The sequence below is a fragment of the Takifugu flavidus genome, chromosome 6 (assembly GCF_003711565.1).
Source record: "Takifugu flavidus isolate HTHZ2018 chromosome 6, ASM371156v2, whole genome shotgun sequence".
NCBI lineage: Eukaryota > Metazoa > Chordata > Actinopteri > Tetraodontiformes > Tetraodontidae > Takifugu > Takifugu flavidus.
The window spans coordinates 7,335,204-7,354,200 of NC_079525.1; the positions used below are offsets into that span (position 1 = coordinate 7,335,204).

At 42.5% G+C, this 18,997-nt stretch overlaps 2 protein-coding genes across 3 annotated transcripts; both read left to right on the plus strand.

Moving 5' to 3' along the window:
• Positions 1 to 3: 3 nt before the first annotated feature.
• Positions 4 to 3,524, plus strand: yju2b (YJU2 splicing factor homolog B). 2 transcript variants are annotated; one of them, XM_057035776.1, is made up of 10 exons: positions 4 to 348; positions 713 to 754; positions 848 to 901; positions 977 to 1,059; positions 1,306 to 1,361; positions 1,435 to 1,495; positions 1,623 to 1,765; positions 1,899 to 2,071; positions 2,427 to 2,565; positions 2,676 to 3,524. In XM_057035776.1, exons 2-10 carry the CDS (start codon positions 752 to 754, stop codon positions 3,071 to 3,073), a joined length of 1,110 nt encoding a protein of 369 aa, XP_056891756.1. In that variant the 5' UTR covers positions 4 to 348; positions 713 to 751; the 3' UTR covers positions 3,074 to 3,524. The 2 variants fall into 2 exon arrangements, with proteins under 2 accessions (XP_056891756.1, XP_056891757.1); XM_057035777.1 differs by having other exon boundaries at positions 4 to 342.
• A 99-nt stretch (positions 3,525 to 3,623) lies between these two features.
• Positions 3,624 to 18,971, plus strand: LOC130527380 (complement C3-like). Its single transcript, XM_057035780.1, has 44 exons — positions 3,624 to 3,761; positions 3,985 to 4,002; positions 4,082 to 4,117; positions 4,298 to 4,336; positions 4,685 to 4,874; positions 4,984 to 5,149; positions 5,245 to 5,315; positions 5,389 to 5,480; positions 5,610 to 5,692; positions 5,776 to 5,863; positions 6,010 to 6,112; positions 6,231 to 6,345; positions 6,503 to 6,618; positions 6,692 to 6,835; positions 6,938 to 7,153; positions 7,243 to 7,443; positions 7,559 to 7,714; positions 7,878 to 8,007; positions 8,481 to 8,549; positions 8,792 to 9,112; positions 9,263 to 9,485; positions 10,311 to 10,396; positions 10,473 to 10,612; positions 10,864 to 11,073; positions 11,196 to 11,256; positions 11,369 to 11,452; positions 11,560 to 11,763; positions 11,926 to 12,001; positions 12,076 to 12,235; positions 12,452 to 12,565; positions 12,665 to 12,821; positions 12,922 to 13,085; positions 15,070 to 15,225; positions 15,307 to 15,366; positions 15,513 to 15,603; positions 15,784 to 15,835; positions 16,422 to 16,509; positions 16,666 to 16,755; positions 16,880 to 16,985; positions 17,111 to 17,200; positions 17,277 to 17,360; positions 17,443 to 17,523; positions 17,713 to 17,860; positions 18,426 to 18,971. Exons 1-44 carry the CDS (start codon positions 3,667 to 3,669, stop codon positions 18,568 to 18,570), a joined length of 5,319 nt encoding a protein of 1,772 aa, XP_056891760.1. The 5' UTR covers positions 3,624 to 3,666; the 3' UTR covers positions 18,571 to 18,971.
• The last annotated feature ends 26 nt before the right edge of the window (positions 18,972 to 18,997 follow it).

Consider the following 18,997-nt stretch of genomic DNA (forward strand, 5'->3'; position numbering starts at 1 on the left):
CTAAAATACATCAGCCAGGAGGAAGATGTTGCACAGAGTGGAAAGGAAAGAAAGCTTAAATCAAACAAAGGCGAGATTATTTTTGCGGGATTCTGCATTAAATGCAAGAAGAACAGATTGGTGCACTTTTTGTAAACAAGTTTAAAGGACCAACGAAGCGTTGGTCTTTAAAACAATATCGCAAACTGGGCTGGCTATGACGTCTGTTACCCATAAGGCCTTGCTGTTCGGTAGGTTGTCGTTAGGATTTAGCTAACTGCAGTTTAATAAGCGTGATATGCAAGGAGACCGGTAACGAACAAGCGACATCACAACCAGTATTGTTGACAGCTTACATTAAAGGTACAGGTAAGAAACAATTTCGTCTGATGGACTATTTAGCCTCACTTTTTTAGTCCACAGAGCAGCTAAGCTGGCTAGCTGTTGCTAAAGCTAGCTTGCTGCATTGCTGGATCGGGTGTCATTAAAAACACATACATTTATATTTATAACGACAGAATTTCCAAGCAAATATATGATTAATCTCTCGGGAATTAAGTAAACGCTTATTGGCTGCTAAACGGAGGTTTCTTACATTGTTGACACACTATACAACTACGCTTAATTTATCATTTTAGACAAGCGATTTTTGTTCACACCTTATTCTATTTGGTTGACAATTGTTTTTCAATGTTTATATGATCGTGCAGTATTATTTAATTTATTTTTTCAGAAAAATTGACTTTATTGCTGTGGGGATCCAGTTGTCGTCATGGTAAGATACGACTAACTGCAGGTAGATTTATTTCTCTATTGGAATTTTGCCATAGTGTTAACCACTATGTGGTTTGTGTTGTTTTCCTAATAGGGTGAACGCAAAGGAACAAACAAGTATTACCCTCCAGATTTTGATCCTGCAAAGGTGTGTGACTGTCAGAACAGTATCAGTTATTCATAACTTATGCATCAATTTGACTTATCTGTCCTTGTCTGCAAGCATGGATCTCTTAATGGCTACCATAAAACTCACGCTTTGCGGGAGAGGGCCAGGAAACTTTCCCAGGGGATCCTCATTATCAGGTCAGTGCTCCCAAATAAACATTTATACTGTATATGTGCGCCCTCACTAATGTATTGATTTGACATATTGAAGTCAGATGCACATAACAAAGATAAATACATAGATCTTAAATCAGTTTGAGGTAAGTGACATAGGAACATTTCTACTTTAATGAGAAACCGTAATGTATAAACGGGAAATAAAGTTAGAATTGCAAGGTTTTTGCCAAAACTCGTACCAAGCATACAAATCTGTTTTTTGTTAAGGTTTGAGATGCCCTATAACATCTGGTGTGATGGCTGCAAAAATCACATTGGCATGGGTAAATTTGAGCCGCTCTTGGCATTTTCTCCTTGTATTTTGCATTTCCTGACGTTGACATTGTGCTTGCACAGGGGTCCGCTACAATGCAGAGAAAAAGAAAGTGGGCAATTACTACAGCACACCCATCTACAGGTAAACACAGATAAACTGGGTCAGTTGCTCATTGTCAAAAATTCTGTAAAAACTCCTCAGTACACTTGCAAAAATCATAAATTTCCACTTTGAATGAGGAATATTTCCTTCTTTTTTTAAATGCCAGGTTTAGGATGAAGTGTCACCTTTGTGTCAACTACATTGAGATGCAAACAGATCCAGCAACCTGTGATTATTTGATCGTAAGTGGGGCCAGAAGGAAGGAGGAGCGCTGGGACATGGCTGAAAATGAGCAGATCCTCACCACAGGTAATGTCTTCCTATGTCTTTTTGGACAACACAGCACACATCCAACTTTTAACATGTCTCTGATGTGCTCTCTAAATCTTGTTTTCTATTTTTTTTATGTTCCTCATCAACTCTCTCCATGTCTGCATCCCAGAGCGGACAGAGAAGGAGAAACTGGAAACAGATGCTATGTTCAAGCTTGACCATGAGGGGAAAGACAAGGAAAAACTAAAGAAGGCTCTGCCTTCTCTGACAGACATTATTGATTACCAGTCCCGCTGGAAGGACGACTACCAACTCAACAGCAGCCTCCGCAGAAAGTTCAGGGTAGAGGATTCCTACTTTCTTTGCTGGCTGCTGTCTTCCTGTCTGGGAAATATCCTGATTGAGAATCTACACACACATCCTATTCAAAGTACTAAGTCTGGTGTCTCAGAAGTTACATCATTATTTGTGGCTTTGGAAATTTTTCCTTTTATATGTAATATCCAAACCCCTTCAAATTTTAATTCCCTCATTCCATAGTTGCATTTCAGCCTGAAAATCTTTGTGTGATGTGAACTCTAAACCTTTTTTTTTTTTTTGGCTAAAACTCATTCCTAAAGCAGTGCTTCAGTCTCTATAAATTCGCTATAAATTCGGAGTGTTTGTATTTGACTGTGACTGAACGTCATTATTTTAGACAGAGAAGAAGGTTCTGGCTGATCAGGAGAAGAAGGACAGAGCAGTGATGACAAGGACCAACCTGTCCATCAATCTGCTGCCTGAGAAGGAGGAGGACAAGAAACTGGCAGCACTGCTCACATATCAGACACCCGATTGTAAGTATACATGTCTGACACCCACTAAATAACCAAATGAGGCTTGTATTTTTTTAATATCAATTAATATCAATCACATAAATTTTTTTCCTCTTCCCTTCCATGATTAGCTTGTGAGGAAAAGCAGCACAGCAAGCGGAAAGAGATCTCCTCTCGGCCATGGTTCAGCACCACTCCGACCTCGATCAAAGCTCCTGCTGGCAGCCTGCTCCACCGGATTAACCAGCAGAGTAAAGAAGCAGCTGTGGCCAAAGCACTGGGATCCTCACATAGTCCCCTTGTCCGCAAACGCATCGAATCCTCGGAATCCGGTGCCACCGTCACTCAGAGACAGTCAGATGCAGAACTCGACACACGTAAGAAGGGGACTTCTGAGCTCACTCACGGGGATGAAACTGCAATAGTATCGCCAGTGGAGGAAGGAACAGCGGCTCAAGGCAGAGGCTTTGAACCCCTCACGTCCCTGGTTCCAGACTATAATGACTCAGATTCTGACCCGGGACAATGAGAATTAGGAGACTGATTTTTGCTGCCTGTTTTTGTGATAATTGATGAAATAGTGTGGTGATGTTACACTAGATCTGACAGTGATGAGGCCATCAACTTCAGAGGATTGGAGGTGTACTTAAAAAAGAACAACCAGCCTTGATGGTTGGTGCCAAGACTGTTTTTAGGATTGGGCCTCAGCTCTGTGGAGTCTTTGCCTGTTGCTGCATTTATGACACTTTTTCCCAGATTATTCTCTTTGTCTTTCTACCTGATGGAATTCATAACAACACCGACTTTTATCTGAAATGTTTATCTGTGGGCTTGTTCAGTCTTTAGTTTAATTGTTCTGCAGCAATTTAGCAAATATTTGTGTTTTGCAAATAAAAGCTGTAAAAAAAAAAATTCCAACTTGTTTGGTCCAATGTGATTTCATAACAGCAGGACATGTGATTAAACAGTTATGGCTGAAAGTGCTTGATCTTTGTTCACATGACTCCTCTTCCTGTTGACCTGTTGACCTGTTGACTGCCCAGGATCGTTCCGGAGGGGCTTATATAAGTGACGACTGTCTCTATCCTGGTCACAGTTCACCGATGTTCCGGCTCTTTCAGCATGGCTCCATGGACGCTACACAGTATTTGGATACTCGTCTTTCTTTGCAGCTGTGACGGACAGCTTGATGTAGCTGTTCGACCCTCCCGACATCGGTACTGTTGCTAATCTGCCAAACATTTAAGCTTGTTGCTATATAATAATGTCTGGTTTTTATGGTAACATTCTAACTCTCTCTCTTAAGTGTTTACTTGTTTAGTAACTTATATGTGAGATAGTAACAGTTAATCCAGTTGTACTCAAGCATGATTCAGAGATTGATTGATTGATTGTTTGATTGATTGACTGATTGACTGATTGTCCTTGTTTTCTTCACAGGATTCGGTGGCGTGACAGGTTTGTTCATTTGTGTGCAACAGGGAATAGCATTTTTAAAAAGTAACTGAGTTTATTATTTTACCAACTGTCCATCTAGATTCCGAGAAAGAGACTCTCTTTGGGATTTGCGTCGGTGAGTAAACAAGACTCAACGAAACAAGAAAATAAAGGTGTTAAATTCACCCAGGATAAACGCCTAGGTTTTTTTATGATGAATTGCTGCAACTCAGTAGAACAGTATTTCTGATTAATTGTAAATCATCGGTCAAAGCCCCAGTTATTATCATCATCAATTATTATTTTTTATTTGCAGGATACCAAACCCCAGGCGCAGCATCGCCACTGTGCCAAGGTACACCTGCAGTTATAACAACCTTTTATTAAAACCTCTCTGTCCTAATGACTTAACTTGTGCAAACACTCTTCAGACAGCTTTGTTTGTGAAATTTTCCAAAGTCAACAGTCCAAGTCTCTACTAGATTGGCTTCTTCAGAATGATTTAACTTCATTTTTAAGTTAGCAAAACCAACTTTATTTTAGAGAATTAAGTAAATATTGTTCTTTTGTGTACTTTGACCCTCAGTTAGCTGAAATGGTTTACATTTCTTTTCAAACACCCACCAGTTTCTGCTCTGATTAGATAACCTTTGATATAATATCGAGAAGAAGAATTGGCCCATTTGGTGGTTTAATTACACAGGTTCACCCTGCTGGCTCCTGACCTGCTGAGGACAGACAGCCTGGAGAACATCTACTTGCAAGCAGATGGGGTGACCACCCCCGTCACCGTCTCCATCTCCATCCAGAACTTTGGAAAGACCTCCATGCTCCTTCAGGACTCAGTCACCCTCAATCAGGAAAATGGTTTCCACACTCTTAAGAGTATACAGGTGAGTCACACAGATGATGATCCCATTGTTTGTTCTTCAAACTGCACCAACACTGTAAACACAGACCAGATTAAGGACAATTTATTTTTCCATCCTCCTTTGAACCCAGCTGCCCTCAGACAATTTAAATCGTGAGGAGAAGAAGAACAAGTTTGTGTACCTGAAAGTGGTCTATGGGGGCTTTTACACTGAGGAGAGGGCAATAATGGTGTCCTTCCAGTCTGGCTACATCTTCATCCAGACGGACAAACCCATCTACAACCCTGGAGACACTGGTGAGGAAGATGAGAGTCCAGCGCACAGATGAGAACAAAAAAACTTTGGTTCTAAGGAGTTTGATGAAGTTTGAGATATGCACCTGTCTTTGCAGTTCGGTTCAGAGCCTTTGTCTCTTCACCGTCCTTTAAGGCGTTTGACAGCTCCATCACAGTGGATATCAAGGTAAATAAACTGCTGAAGGAGAGACATAATTACCTGTTTGTGTTTGCTGAAATGTGCCGTACACATGTTTCAGAATCCTGATGGCATTGTGGTGAAGCAGGTCTCCAGAACTAGAGCTACCAATGGCATATATGTCGACGCCTTCCCACTCTCTGAAATTGTGAAGTGAGAATCTTCTTTAAAGTGTCGAAGGGCCTCAGCTGGGCGATCAAAGTCTGTGCAGTGTGCCAACTTAAGATTTTTGACATTGACACTTTATAATCAGGTTTTGATAAGACTGTGTGTGTTTGACAGTGAAGGAATGTGGACCGTGGTCTCAAAGTTTGACCACTGGAAGCAGAACACGTTCACGACCCAGTTTGAGGTGAAGAAGTACTGTAAGCACCTCTGAATGTTCTCACACTGATTTATGTTTGTGGCAGTAGACGCTGCTAGTGCTCATGTTTGTTTGTAATTCCAGTGCTCCCTGCCTTTAATGTTACCTTGACGCCCAGGAAGCCATTCTTCAGCCTGTACGAATCTGAACTGGCCGTGGAGATCTCAGCCAGGTCCACTACATACACAATTTGTACATTATATTTCAGTTTGAGGAGCTTGTTCTCTATTCTGGAGGTGAAACCTGTCTTAGTCTCAGAAATTATAATCATTAGGGGATTAAAATCATTAAACTATGTCTATTGTATGACTATTTAAGGTATCTGTATGGAGAGCCGGTCCAGGGGACAGCCTATGTGGTGTTTGGAATAAAGATCAACCAAGAGATGATAAGGCTGCCCTCAGTGAAGAAGGTCACTGATGTAAGTCAGTGGTAGTGTTTCTGTTTTCCTGCATTTTAATTTAAGCCTGTTTGATGAGGTTATATAAACCTGGTTTAAAGATGTAATATGATATTTGTTACATGATTCTCTGCTGTAGCTCGATGGAGGAATTGTCCGTCTACACATGAGTGATATCAAGAGACTTTACCCCAGTGTGACAAGTTTGGTGGGCAACTCCATTTATGTAAAGGCCTCTGTGCTCACTAAATCAGGTAGAAAACATATTACAAGTGTAATTTCAAACGGAATCAAGGTGTAAAACCCATCAAAATGCAACATTCTGGGTTTTTGAAGCATTAAGCGGGCCTCCTCGAGTGGAATGTGACTTCTAGTGATGAGTGATATTTTTCTGGTTGCTCCTCTGCACAGGCAGCGATTTGGTGGAAGCAGAGAAGACTGGCATTAAAATTGTGCAGTCTCCATATGTGGTGTCCTTCAAGGACATGATAAAGTACTTCAAACCAGGCCACCCCTTCGACTTCACCGTGAGGACCACTAACGTTCTGGATTTTCTCTTTTGTACAATCAAACAACATAGGTCTTGTGTCTTCTGTGCAGATCCAAGTGAGCAACCAAGATGGCTCGCCGGCACACAACGTCCCGGTCAAGGTGAATCTCCTGGACTCCCCCCTGACCGTCTTTGCCGGATCCGTCCGGGCCACCATCAACATGCCCAAACTTCAATCACAACAAACAATCACTGTCAGTACAGCTGCGTCCTTCTTCATGGTGGATTTTCATTGCTCCTAATGGCCCAATGAGCTGTACAGTAGTTGTGTTGTTGTTTTGTCTGACACACTGTAGGTTGAGACTGTACGGGCTGATCTGAGACCAGAGCAGCAGGCCAAACAACAGGTCACCATCAAGCCTTTCTTCCCCTTTAACGGACAACAACAAAACTATCTTTATATCTCCTCGGGGACCAACAAGGTGTCTCTTGGAGACCTCCTGTCCCTGAAGCTCAGCATCAGTACTTCAGAGCCGACAGTCAGAGAGAACATTAAACACATCACCTACCTGGTGAGACAAGGACTCCACAGCACATGTCTAGACAGTGGGAATAATGGAAGACTTCAACCCACCCAAACTCAAATTTCTGCCCTGGACAGGTGTTGAATAAAGGCCAGATCATCACTGCTGAGCGTATCGATGTGACGGGGCAGCTGCTCACAAGCGTCAAGTTGACCATCACCCCAGATATGATGCCGTCATTCCGTTTTGTGGCATTCTACAGTATTCCCTGGTCGGGCAGAGAGGAGGTGGTGCCGGACTCCATCTGGGTGGATGTGGAAGATTCCTGTGTTGGAGGGGTGAGATCATCCATAGAGAAGTTTTCAGTCATATTTTATGTCTTTTTCCTTCTATTGATCAATTCCTCTCTGCCTCCTCTGTTCTGCTGCATCGTTCTTTTACTCTGTTTCACAGCTGAAGGTCAGGCCGGTGGATGGCATTCCTCGAGACTACACTCCCGGGAAGACCTTTAATTTTCAAGTCCGTGGAGACCCAGGGGCAAAGGTCGGGCTGGTGGCCGTGGACAATGCCATCTTTCTTCTCAACAAGGACAGACTGACACAGAGGAAGGTGTGTGTTTAGGAGCAGCTAATTAAAGACAGAAAGGAACATCAGTAGATGTTTGATCCATCACTGTCTTTGAATGACAGACTAAAGCATGAAGTGAGTTCATCTCCTTTCTGCTGTCTGGGTGACTGAGCTTCTGCTTGAGTGCTGTAGTTTGACTCCACAGATTTGGGACGTGGTGGAACATGGAGACATCGGCTGCACTCGAGGAGGTGGCAGAGATGCCAGCATGGTCTTCTCAGATGCTGGGCTGCTCTATGCCTCCAGTGCTGGGTTCCAAACTCAAACCAGACAAGGTAGCTAAGGACCCTCTGATAATTTTACATTAGATCACCAGAGTTTGTTAAAACAGGTTGTGTAGATACACAGAAATCCGTTAAATCATAGCATGATATACTTTGTGAGTCATCCAGTTAGAACATTTGGTCTTTAAATTGCTCTTTCTGGTTAGCTGCTGAAGGGCATGTTTACATTGTATGTTTGTTGAAAGTGAAGCAATGCTGGCTGCTGGAACTGACTGGATATTGATCCCATGAATCAGTGCATCACCATGTTTTTAGCTGCAGTGAGCTGAAGGAAAGGTATAATTACTGGCTCATATCACTGTCCAGCTCAGTCCCTCATAGAAACTAAATATGAATATCTACAAGATCAAACTTCTGGGACTAAATCTGACACACTGGACCTTAAAATTTTAAAATAATATTCAAAATACTTTTACTGCTGCATCTTTTTAAAAGACACCATATCAATTCATCTAATTTCCCAGCTCTTCAATGTCGGGTTAGTGCCAGACGGAGACGCTCTGCTGAACAGTTGCAGCGTAAAGCTCAGCTGGGTGAGTATTTCAGTATTAGCAAATACAAATGTCCATAGATAAAAAGCAAAGTATTTTTAGGACTCAATTCTGGGCTCTATTTTATGACTGGTTTGTGTGTTTGTGTGAAAACCTACTTGTTGTACCTAAAAACCAAAAGATTTATTTAAAGGTAAAAGTATCAATACCAATGACCCATTAAGTGTTACCCACCATCATTTTTATTGACAGGTCAGAAATAGTGTGCTATTTTCTGTTTCCAGAGAATTATTATAAGGAGAAGCTGCAGCGCCGTTGCTGCCAGGATGGCCTCAGAAATATTCCAATGCCATACTCCTGCACAAGGCGCTCCTTCTACATCACAGAGGGCTGGGAGTGCATCCGGGCCTTCCGCTACTGCTGTGCCACCTACAGGAATCAAGAATTTAACACTGAGATTCCGACCACACTTCCTCCAATGACCACGCAGCCCATGACAACGAGCGCCCCAATGACCCCACACCCACCCATGCCCACTTTTCCATTCTACGGGTTGGGTCAAGCGAATACCCCAATCCGATTAATACCATATTCAAGGCAAATGGGTAATTAATGCTCTTTAATATTCCTGGTAACAACGTATTAATATTAACTCTAAATTCAGGTGCATTTTTAAAAGAAATCATTGCTGTGTATGCACAGAACATTTCAGTGACTGTTATTTGCTAACCTTATACTTTTCTGTGATCCGGTAGATACGAAATTAGTATCAGTTCAACTAGCAACTTCCAACTTTGGAGCCAGAAGGGAAAAGGTAGAAGAAGTTCACACAATGGCAGTCGGAGAATTAGAAGAAGATGACGATGAGGAGGATGGGTGGGAGTACCAGGATGAGAGTGATATTTATCTGCGGTCCAAATTTTATGAGTCATGGCTGTGGAAATCAATTGACCTGCCCGTTCAGGCCGACAGAGATGGGTGAGTTTGGGTGTGGTGGTGCTGTCTCTGGAGTTTTTAATTTTTAGATGAAAAACATCAATGTTATATGGTGATGAGGATGATGATGATGATACATATGATTATTTCCCTCCTGCTTGGAGCAAGACAGGAGGGAAATCACAAAGATTTACAATTCTGGGGGGAAAGAACTCCATTAGCCATAATCCTTGTGTGTCAAAGATGTGTCTAAAAGGGGTAAAGAGAACAGCAAACGTTACTTTCATGACTCACCCAACAGGACATTTAACACATCATCATCATCAACACAGTGACGTCGAGACACTGGGTTTCTGTACGTGTGTAAACACGCAAGATTAAAGGATTAAAGGTTAATAAAGGTTAAAGTATTCTTGCATTCAATCACAGCGAAGAATCGTTTTAACAGTTTACAACAGTATCCCCTCATGTTCCTTGTATGTTTTCATTCACTTATTTTAGTAACATTCTGAATGAGACAGAAGGGAAACTGCCTTTTCAGACCTTAACTTCAAAGATCAAAGTGTCCGTTTCCTTCATGTGCCACCAAACATCGCTTGTGCACTGTTTTTTTTGTTTTTTTTCAATGTCCCATCAAAAATTTCCTATTTTACAGCTATGAAACAGACTAAACAGCAACTTCTTGGTTTTAAGCAACTTTTCTATGAATCACCGATGTTGACGTTTCCCCCAAATTATGCAATCAAATTATTGATCTTTGTGTGTGTGTGTGTGTGATGTCGTTATTTGAGAAATTCAGACATATAAAGTTGTCGTTTGTTCTTAATCATCTTCCTTTGATACTGCTAAACTTGATCTGATCCTCAGGCTGGCGACTAAGAATGTGGACAGTGCCTTACCTGACAGCATCACAGAGTGGGGGGTTCTGGCCATCAGTGCATCACCTGATACAGGTCAGAGGAGAAAAATGCTATATTGATTTAACAAGTCGAGTTCGGGAGTTCATCCGTTTGCCACTAACCTCTGCAGGGTTCTGTGTGGCTGAGCCGTACAACGTGCGGGCGTGGAAGCGTTTCTTTGTGGACCTGAGGTTGCCGTATTCCGTGGCCAGAAATGAGCAAGTGGAGATTAAAGCTGTGATCCATAACTATGGATATGAGGATATGCACGTGAGAAAGTTACCCCAAAACTCCACAACTCTTACAAACATCTTTTATAGATGTTGCAAAAGGACTGATGGATGCAATGACTTTTATTTTATTAAGGGATTTAATAGAAAATAATGTGGATACAACTGTGAAACTAGTCCTACAGATACTGTTGCCTTCGCTGTCATGCTAAATTCACTCTTCTTCCTGTCAGTCAAGATGAATCAAAAATGCTTTTGGAGCTCCTGCAGTTGTGTTGTTGCTGGTTTCAGGTGAGGGTGGTGCTGATGAAGACAGAACACATGTGCAGCATCGCCTTCAAGGACAGACACACACAGGAAGTGAAGGTAGCTGCTGGCTCCTCCGTGGCGGTGCCGTACACAATCGTGCCACTGGCTGTGGGGAAACTTCCTGTGGAGGTGATGGTGGTTGGCAGAGACCTGACAGGCGGAGACCGCATCCAGAAACTTCTGCGGGTGGTGGTGAGTCGGCCTGTGCTCTGCATTCTGTTGTAGAACAAAGTCAGGTGCTGAAACGGGAAATTTGAATAGAAGCTTTTTTTTAAAATGATTAAAACACGTCATCATCTCATTTTTGGATTCAGCTGGATGGAGTTGAGAAAACTGAAGTCTGGAGCGCGGTGTTGAACCCGGCAGCCGAGGGAGGTAAGATGGGCCCAGAGGCAAAGGCGGACACTTATGATCCTCCATCAGCGTTTTCTATCTGAGGTTCTGAGTGTGCATTAAATGTTTGCTTCTCTGTTTGTATCCATGGCAGGAAAGCAGCTGGTTAATGTGGACAAAATCAAACTGGAGTCAGTTGTGCCAAACTCTCAACCAGAAACCTTCATTAATGTTCGAGGTACTAAAATCCCTGTAGCCAGAATTAGTTTTTAAAAAAAGACTCAGACAGGAATAAACTTTCAGTTAAAAACAAATACAAACTGATTCATCCTTTCTTTCCTCCAGGAAACGTGCTGGCTGACAGCATCGATAACTCCATCACAGAGGACTCTCTGGCCTCGCTCATCCGGATGCCTGGTGGTTGTGTGGAGCAGAACTTGGCCTCTATTACTCTTCCTCTCATCGCCACCCTCTACCTGGAGAGGACAGAGGGTTGGGAGAGTGTTGGGGTGCAACGCAAAGCCGAGGCTCTCCGGTACATCAGGAGAGGTGAGATTTAAGCCCTAAGAATTCAGTATACTAATGAAATCAGCACAGAATGGCAGCTTTTATGTCCCAGTTTTCAGTGACAGAATCTTTATTTACATCAGCCCTGTATGGACATATGATTCAGATCTAAACACTGTGCTTCATTTTACTTTGCGTTTTCAGGGTATGAGAATCAGCTGGCATACAGAAAGAGTGATGGCTCTTACCCCCCCTACAGGAGACAGGGTGCAAGCACATGGTAATGGCACGATCTCATGTGACGTGGTAAACATATTAGAGACTGCATTAATTACATAATTTCCCATGTGGCAGGATCACAGCATATGTGGTGAAAGTATTTTCTATGGCGTACGCCATTGTCGGCGTTAATGAGCAGCAAGTCTGTGACCCTCTGCTCTACCTGGTGAAGAACAAGCTGCAGAGGACTGGGATGTACATTGAGGACAACCCAGTATACAGCACAACTATGACTGTGAGAAGCACACCTAAAGCACATCTTTACATTGTTGTATGTTTTGCTCTCTCTCTCTTTCCCTGGGCTGCTTAGTAATTTTTGCAAAGGTAATATTTTTTAAGATGACAATTTTCAAAAGGATTTGCTTCAGTGCATAGCTGCATTTTTATATATAAAAAATCCCTCCCTGCAGCGTTTTTGATTCACTCCTCATTTCATTTTCCTTGTCACCAGGGTGGTCTCCGCGGTGACGACCCTCAGATCACCCTCACTGCCTTTGTTCTCATAGCGCTTGCAGAGGCCAAGCAGGCGGGCATCAGCTGCAGTGATCCGACCATCAACCTAGATGTAAATATGAATGTTGTTATCCCACTTTTTTTACTCACTGATCATGATACACTCCTTTATCTTAAAAATACTTTCATCATTCTTTGACTTTTCTTTCAGTCAGTCATGCTCAGGACAGCAGACTATCTTAAGAAAGCCATAGAGCAAAGTGGCAGGAGGCCGTATACGGTGGCCATCGCCTCATATGCACTCGTTCTCCTGAAGAAGCCTCAGCAATACAACCCCTTATCAGTCCTGATAAGGTCTGCTGCTCCAGGTAGAGAGTTAGTGGCCGATATGTAGAAAAGAGTGGGTATACTTGGTGTTGGTGCAGATAAATGAAATAAAGAAATAAATCAATTGTGACTGTCATTCAGAGCGTAACCACTGGCCTGACAGTCAGAACACTTTATTCACACTGGAGGCAACGGGGTATGCCCTGCTGGCCCTGGTCAAGCTGGGACGCATGGAAGAGGCTGAACGGGCATTTAAATTTCTGAACAGCCAGAGGAGGAGAGGAGGGGGCTTTGGCTCCACTCAGGTAAGTGCTGCATTTCCTCTGAAATAGAAATGTTTTCCCAAGTTAGGTGCCGGAGATTTACAGCTATTAAAACTTTGTAAAAGGTTTGGATTGATGTTGGTGTATTCTGATGGGAGTCTGTCACAGTTCTGATGTATTTGATTAACAGTTTCAAGAGTTCTCTTAATATATAACATACAAAATATATTAAAGTTTGTGTCAACTTTATTTTTCATCTTTGACCTAAGCTAGCAACCTGCTCACTACTGTGCTTCTGCTCCATCTCCCAGTCCACAATGGTGGTTCTCCATGCACTGTCGGAGTACTTGATCATGAAACCTCCTCCAGAGGACCTCAGCCTGGACGTGGATGTTGGGGTGCAACGCAAAGCCGAGGCTCTCCGGTACATCAGGAGAGGTGAGATTTAAGCCCTAAGAATTCAGTATACTAATGAAATCAGCACAGAATGGCAGCTTTTATGTCCCAGTTTTCAGTGACAGAATCTTTATTTACATCAGCCCTGTATGGACATATGATTCAGATCTAAACACTGTGCTTCATTTTACTTTGCGTTTTCAGGGTATGAGAATCAGCTGGCATACAGAAAGAGTGATGGCTCTTACCCCCCCTACAGGAGACAGGGTGCAAGCACATGGTAATGGCACGATCTCATGTGACGTGGTAAACATATTAGAGACTGCATTAATTACATAATTTTCCCATGTGGCAGGATCACAGCATATGTGGTGAAAGTATTTTCTATGGCGTACGCCATTGTCGGCGTTAATGAGCAGCAAGTCTGTGACCCTCTGCTCTACCTGGTGAAGAACAAGCTGCAGAGGACTGGGATGTACATCGAGGACAACCCAGTATACAGCACAACTATGACTGTGAGAAGCACACCTAAAGCACATCTTTACATTGTTGTATGTTTTGCTCTCTCTCTCTTTCCCTGGGCTGCTTAGTAATTTTTGCAAAGGTAATATTTTTTAAGATGACAATTTTCAAAAGGATTTGCTTCAGTGCATAGCTGCATTTTTATATATAAAAAATCCCTCCCTGCAGCGTTTTTGATTCACTCCTCATTTCATTTTCCTTGTCACCAGGGTGGTCTCCTCGGTGACGACCCTCAGATCACCCTCACTGCCTTTGTTCTCATAGCGCTTGCAGAGGCCAAGCAGGCGGGCATCAGCTGCAGTGATCCGACCATCAACCTAGATGTAAATATGAATGTTGTTATCCCACTTTTTTTACTCACTGATCATGATACACTCCTTTATCTTAAAAATACTTTCATCATTCTTTGACTTTTCTTTCAGTCAGTCATGCTCAGGACAGCAGACTATCTTAAGAAAGCCATAGAGCAAAGTGGCAGGAGGCCGTATACGGTGGCCATCGCCTCATATGCACTCGTTCTCCTGAAGAAGCCTCAGCAATACAACCCCTTATCAGTCCTGATAAGGTCTGCTGCTCCAGGTAGAGAGTTAGTGGCCGATATGTAGAAAAGAGTGGGTATACTTGGTGTTGGTGCAGATAAATGAAATAAAGAAATAAATCAATTGTGATTCAGAGCGTAACCACTGGCCTGACAGTCAGAACACTTTATTCACACTGGAGGCGACGGGGTATGCCCTGCTGGCCCTGGTCAAGCTGGGACGCATGGAAGAGGCTGAACGGGCATTTAAATTTCTGAACAGCCAGAGGAGGAGAGGAGGGGGCTTTGGCTCCACTCAGGTAAGTGCTGCATTTCCTCTGAAATAGAAATGTTTTCCCAAGTTAGGTGCCGGAGATTTACAGCTATTAAAAGACTTTGTAAAAGGTTTGGATTGATGTTGGTGTATTCTGATGGGAGTCTGTCACAGTTCTGATGTATTTGATTAACAGTTTCAAGAGTTCTCTTAATATATAACATACAAAATATATTAAAGCTTGTGTCAACTTTAGTTTTCATCTTTGACCTAAGCTAGCAACCTGCTCACTACTGTGCTTCTGCTCCATCTCCCAGTCCACAATGGTGGTTCTCCATGCACTGTCGGAGTACCTGATCATGAAACCTCCTCCAGAGGACCTCAGCCTGGACGTGGATGTCAGGATACAAGGACGCAAAGAAATCCGCTACCACTTTGATCCCAGCTCAGCCTACGCCGCTCGCTCCTCCAGGGTGAGTGACGCTCTGCAGCAGCATATAAATCTGTTTGTCATCACATTTTCTCTTTTTTTACTATTCACTTTTTGTTTGTAGCTGCCTGCTAACCTTGATTTGGAAGTGGAGGCTCGAGGGAACGGAGAGGGTATACTCGAGGTACAAACGTGCCGTCATCTGGTTTCCTGGTTACTTTTGTAAAATACCTCCAAATGTATCTAATAACACCTGAGAATTTTACTGTGATTTGATGAGCTTCATAACAGTGTTTGTTTTTAATTTATTCTCTTCTATGGTGTCTCCAGGTTGTGACGCATTACAACCAGCTACACGTGGTTGAAGAGGAGAAACCATGCAAACACTTTGAGCTCGCCGTCACTATTGAAGAATCCAGTGGTAAAATTTTATTTTCCCCACATTTAAATATTAAAGCAAATGAACATTTGCAGACTACAGAGTCCTGAAATGTTTGTTATTTAAGTTGGGGCAAATTTTAATCATCAATGCCTGTAACATAAGTTTCTGTGGATGCTTTGTGATACCCAATTTTTCTATTGAAAATATGTTCTCGAAAAGAAAAGCCTCCAGCAGATGTAGAAAAGTCCTACCAGCTCACCATTAAAGTCAGGTGAGTTCATATCCTGTACTGTTTTCAAAAGATTTTGTGTGAGGGGGCTGTCAGGCCAGAGGCAGCAGCCACTTGTGCAGGAGCTAGGAAAAACTACCACCTGTAGAAGTCAGTTAATATGAGTTTATGAAAAACTCATCAGTAAGTTAAATCCAATAAAAAGCAAAAGGGCAAACAGAAGTACTGGAAACTTCAGGGATGAGGAAAACCAGCAGCAGAAGCTGGAGATTGGCCCCTTGAGGAGGCACAGAAAAATAGATAAAGTTCTGAGGTGAGCATAAAGTCTGTCACAGATAAAAATGCACAGAAGGGGGAAAAAAACAGGAGAAAAAAACAGGCTGGCACAGATGTAACATGCAGAATTACCTGGATTAGAGGGAAACTGGGGCCTTTTAGAGAGAGCTGATTGGTCAATGGCTGCAGCTGCTTCCAATGCTGCAGGAAGCAGGAATGAGGGTGGAAAGGGAGGGAAGGGAGAGAGAGAGAAAACATGGCACCAGATCAGCCAGGAAAAAAAGGACCGTGACATTTTTATCAGAAGGAGTGCAACAAAAATGTGACTCAACAATGGTTTTCTGTCCTACAGAGCTTTAGGACCACAAGATGTCAGGATGGTGGTTCTGGATATAAGTCTTCCAACTGGCTTCACTCCAGAGAACTCAGACCTGGAGATGGTAACTCATCAGTCACTATAACAGAGTTATTACAATAGAATGATTTATAACTGTTTCCTGTTCATAATGTAAAAAACAGATGCACAGGAGAGGAAATAAATGAGCTATATCAGTATTATTAAAATCAACAAGAATGTGGTAATCTGTTTGGTCTAGCTGTCCAACTCAGTGGATCATTACATAAGCAACTTCAAGATTGTGGATAACCTGAGTGATCGTGGTTCACTGATCATCCACCTGTTCAAGGTAAAGAAAGGCAGACTGCCCTTTCCCCCACCGCTGCCACCCCCCTTCACAAAAAACCTTTTCTGAATGATCTGGATCATTTGGTTCATTCACCAGAGAGAAAAAGCATTTGTCCTCCTAACAGGTCTCTCACAAAGAACAAGAAATCCTGGTCTTCAGGCTCCAGCAGAGCTTCAGGGTGGGTCTTCTCCAGCCATCCTCAGTTACCGCCTACCAGTATTACAGCCCAGGTAGGAGAACAATCATCACTCAGTCCTTCCGAGTGTTTGGGTCTGTTGTCACTCCAACGATGAATGTGAGGTGAAGGTCACTGGTTCGATATATCTTTGAGAAATGTCTCTGCTGGCTGTCACAGATCACCGCTGCAGTCGCACCTACTCTCCCAGCAGAAACACAGAGGAACTCACAAAGATCTGCAGGGACAACGTCTGCCGCTGCACACAGGGTAACACGTATGCATGCTACAGCTCAGCATTCATGTGCTTGCTAATAGGTTTGTTCTATTTGCTCATAATGTCCAGGCGACTGCTGCATCTCCAAACCTGACACTGAAAACTTTCCCAACAAAGAAAGAGAGACATTTGCCTGCAGTTCTTTACACCACGGTATAACACAGACACACACTGTCTCTCTCAAACTTGCCTGTTTGAGTCATTGGTCCATGTGAGAAAGTTTCTTATTCTTCAGTTTTCAAGGTGAAGGTGTTGAGCATGGTTCAGAGTTATTACGACAAATACGAGATGGAAATCATACAAATTATCAAGCTGGGTGAGTCTGAACAGTCTATCCTTCATCTGCTCATATTTGAATGAAAAGGTGATTACAGAAATAAAAGTCTAATGAATCATGGTTTTGACAACTAGACCACCTGAATAATCATCATATAAACTGCTGTTGCTTGAACTCGACACTAAATTCTATTCTAACTGGTGGATGGGAATTCTTCCTGTCCTGCAGGTGTGGAGCCTGGAGTTGAACAGGGTCAAAGAAGGTTCTTCCTGTCTCATGGAGGCTGCAGAGATGGACTGGAACTTAAACTGGGTTCCCAGTACCTCATCATTGGCCCCAAAGAGGACCAGTGGAGCATCGACAGCAATACCAATCAGTAGGAAAAGCAATTATTTTAAATAACTCTTTAGTGGACCATAAAAGTGGGGCCTCTTGGCTTGTAAAATTCAACTGGACTCCCTTTAGTATTTTGCAGTTGTTTCACCTGTTATCCAAGAAGTTTCTTCAGTTCTAAATTAGCTGGTGGGAATCCCAGAGTTATTTCCTATGCTGGTTTAATGAATGCAGTTGTTAGTGGTCGTTGGTGGTCATTTGCATTAGTAAAAGGCGATCCTCACGGTCATCATGTGAGATTGGGTGTGGACACTTTCCCAGGGAGGGATCTAAGGACAGGATGACTGAGAACGTTCATCGATAACTGGACGCTCATTTTATTTTAAAAATTAGTGCACATCTTAGTGATCTTTAGAAATACGCTCTCTAAATTCTGTTCTGGAGAACAAGTTTAAGTTCAAGTTCTAAGTTCTGACAATAGAACTTGAACTTAAAGTCTTCTTACTCTGAAGACAAACCTAATCTGTCACACATTTAATATTAACTTAGAAAAACAAAAGGATTGCATGATACTGGCAAATCAAACCTTCTGCCTTCTCTCCTTTCAGATTCCTCTACATGTTAGGTAAGGACACCTGGGTAGAGCACTGGCCATCACCTGCAGAGTGCTCCAGCAACCCCAGCCTGCAGGTCAAATGCAGGAGTCTGGATGACGCTGCAAACGAACTGTCCATCAATGCCTGCAGACAGTAAACGCCTTTAAAAAGCTGCAGCTTTTAATAGTGTGGAACTCACACCCCATTTCATCAAAATGCACGACTTTTGTTCCCTCAAATGTATTAAGTGTGGTGAAAGAAAGTGTGGTGAAAGAAAGACAAAATATATTATATTATATGTGTATATAAAATATATATATACACAAGCATGAAGGTGAAGTAAATGTAGTGGGTTGAAGATATTTTTTCTAGTGGCATGATACTGCTTAAGGTAACATTAGGGGTTGGAGGGTGGGGTCTACCCTTTCTAAACCTATTGTAGCTCAACATTTTGTGGTTAGAGCCCCGGACAAGTAGTACAGTAGCTGCAGGGAAAAGGTGTGTATGGACATTGGCCTTCTGCAAATAAATAAATAAATCAAGTGAAAATTTGCCAAACCTTTCCTGACAAATTATTTGCAATG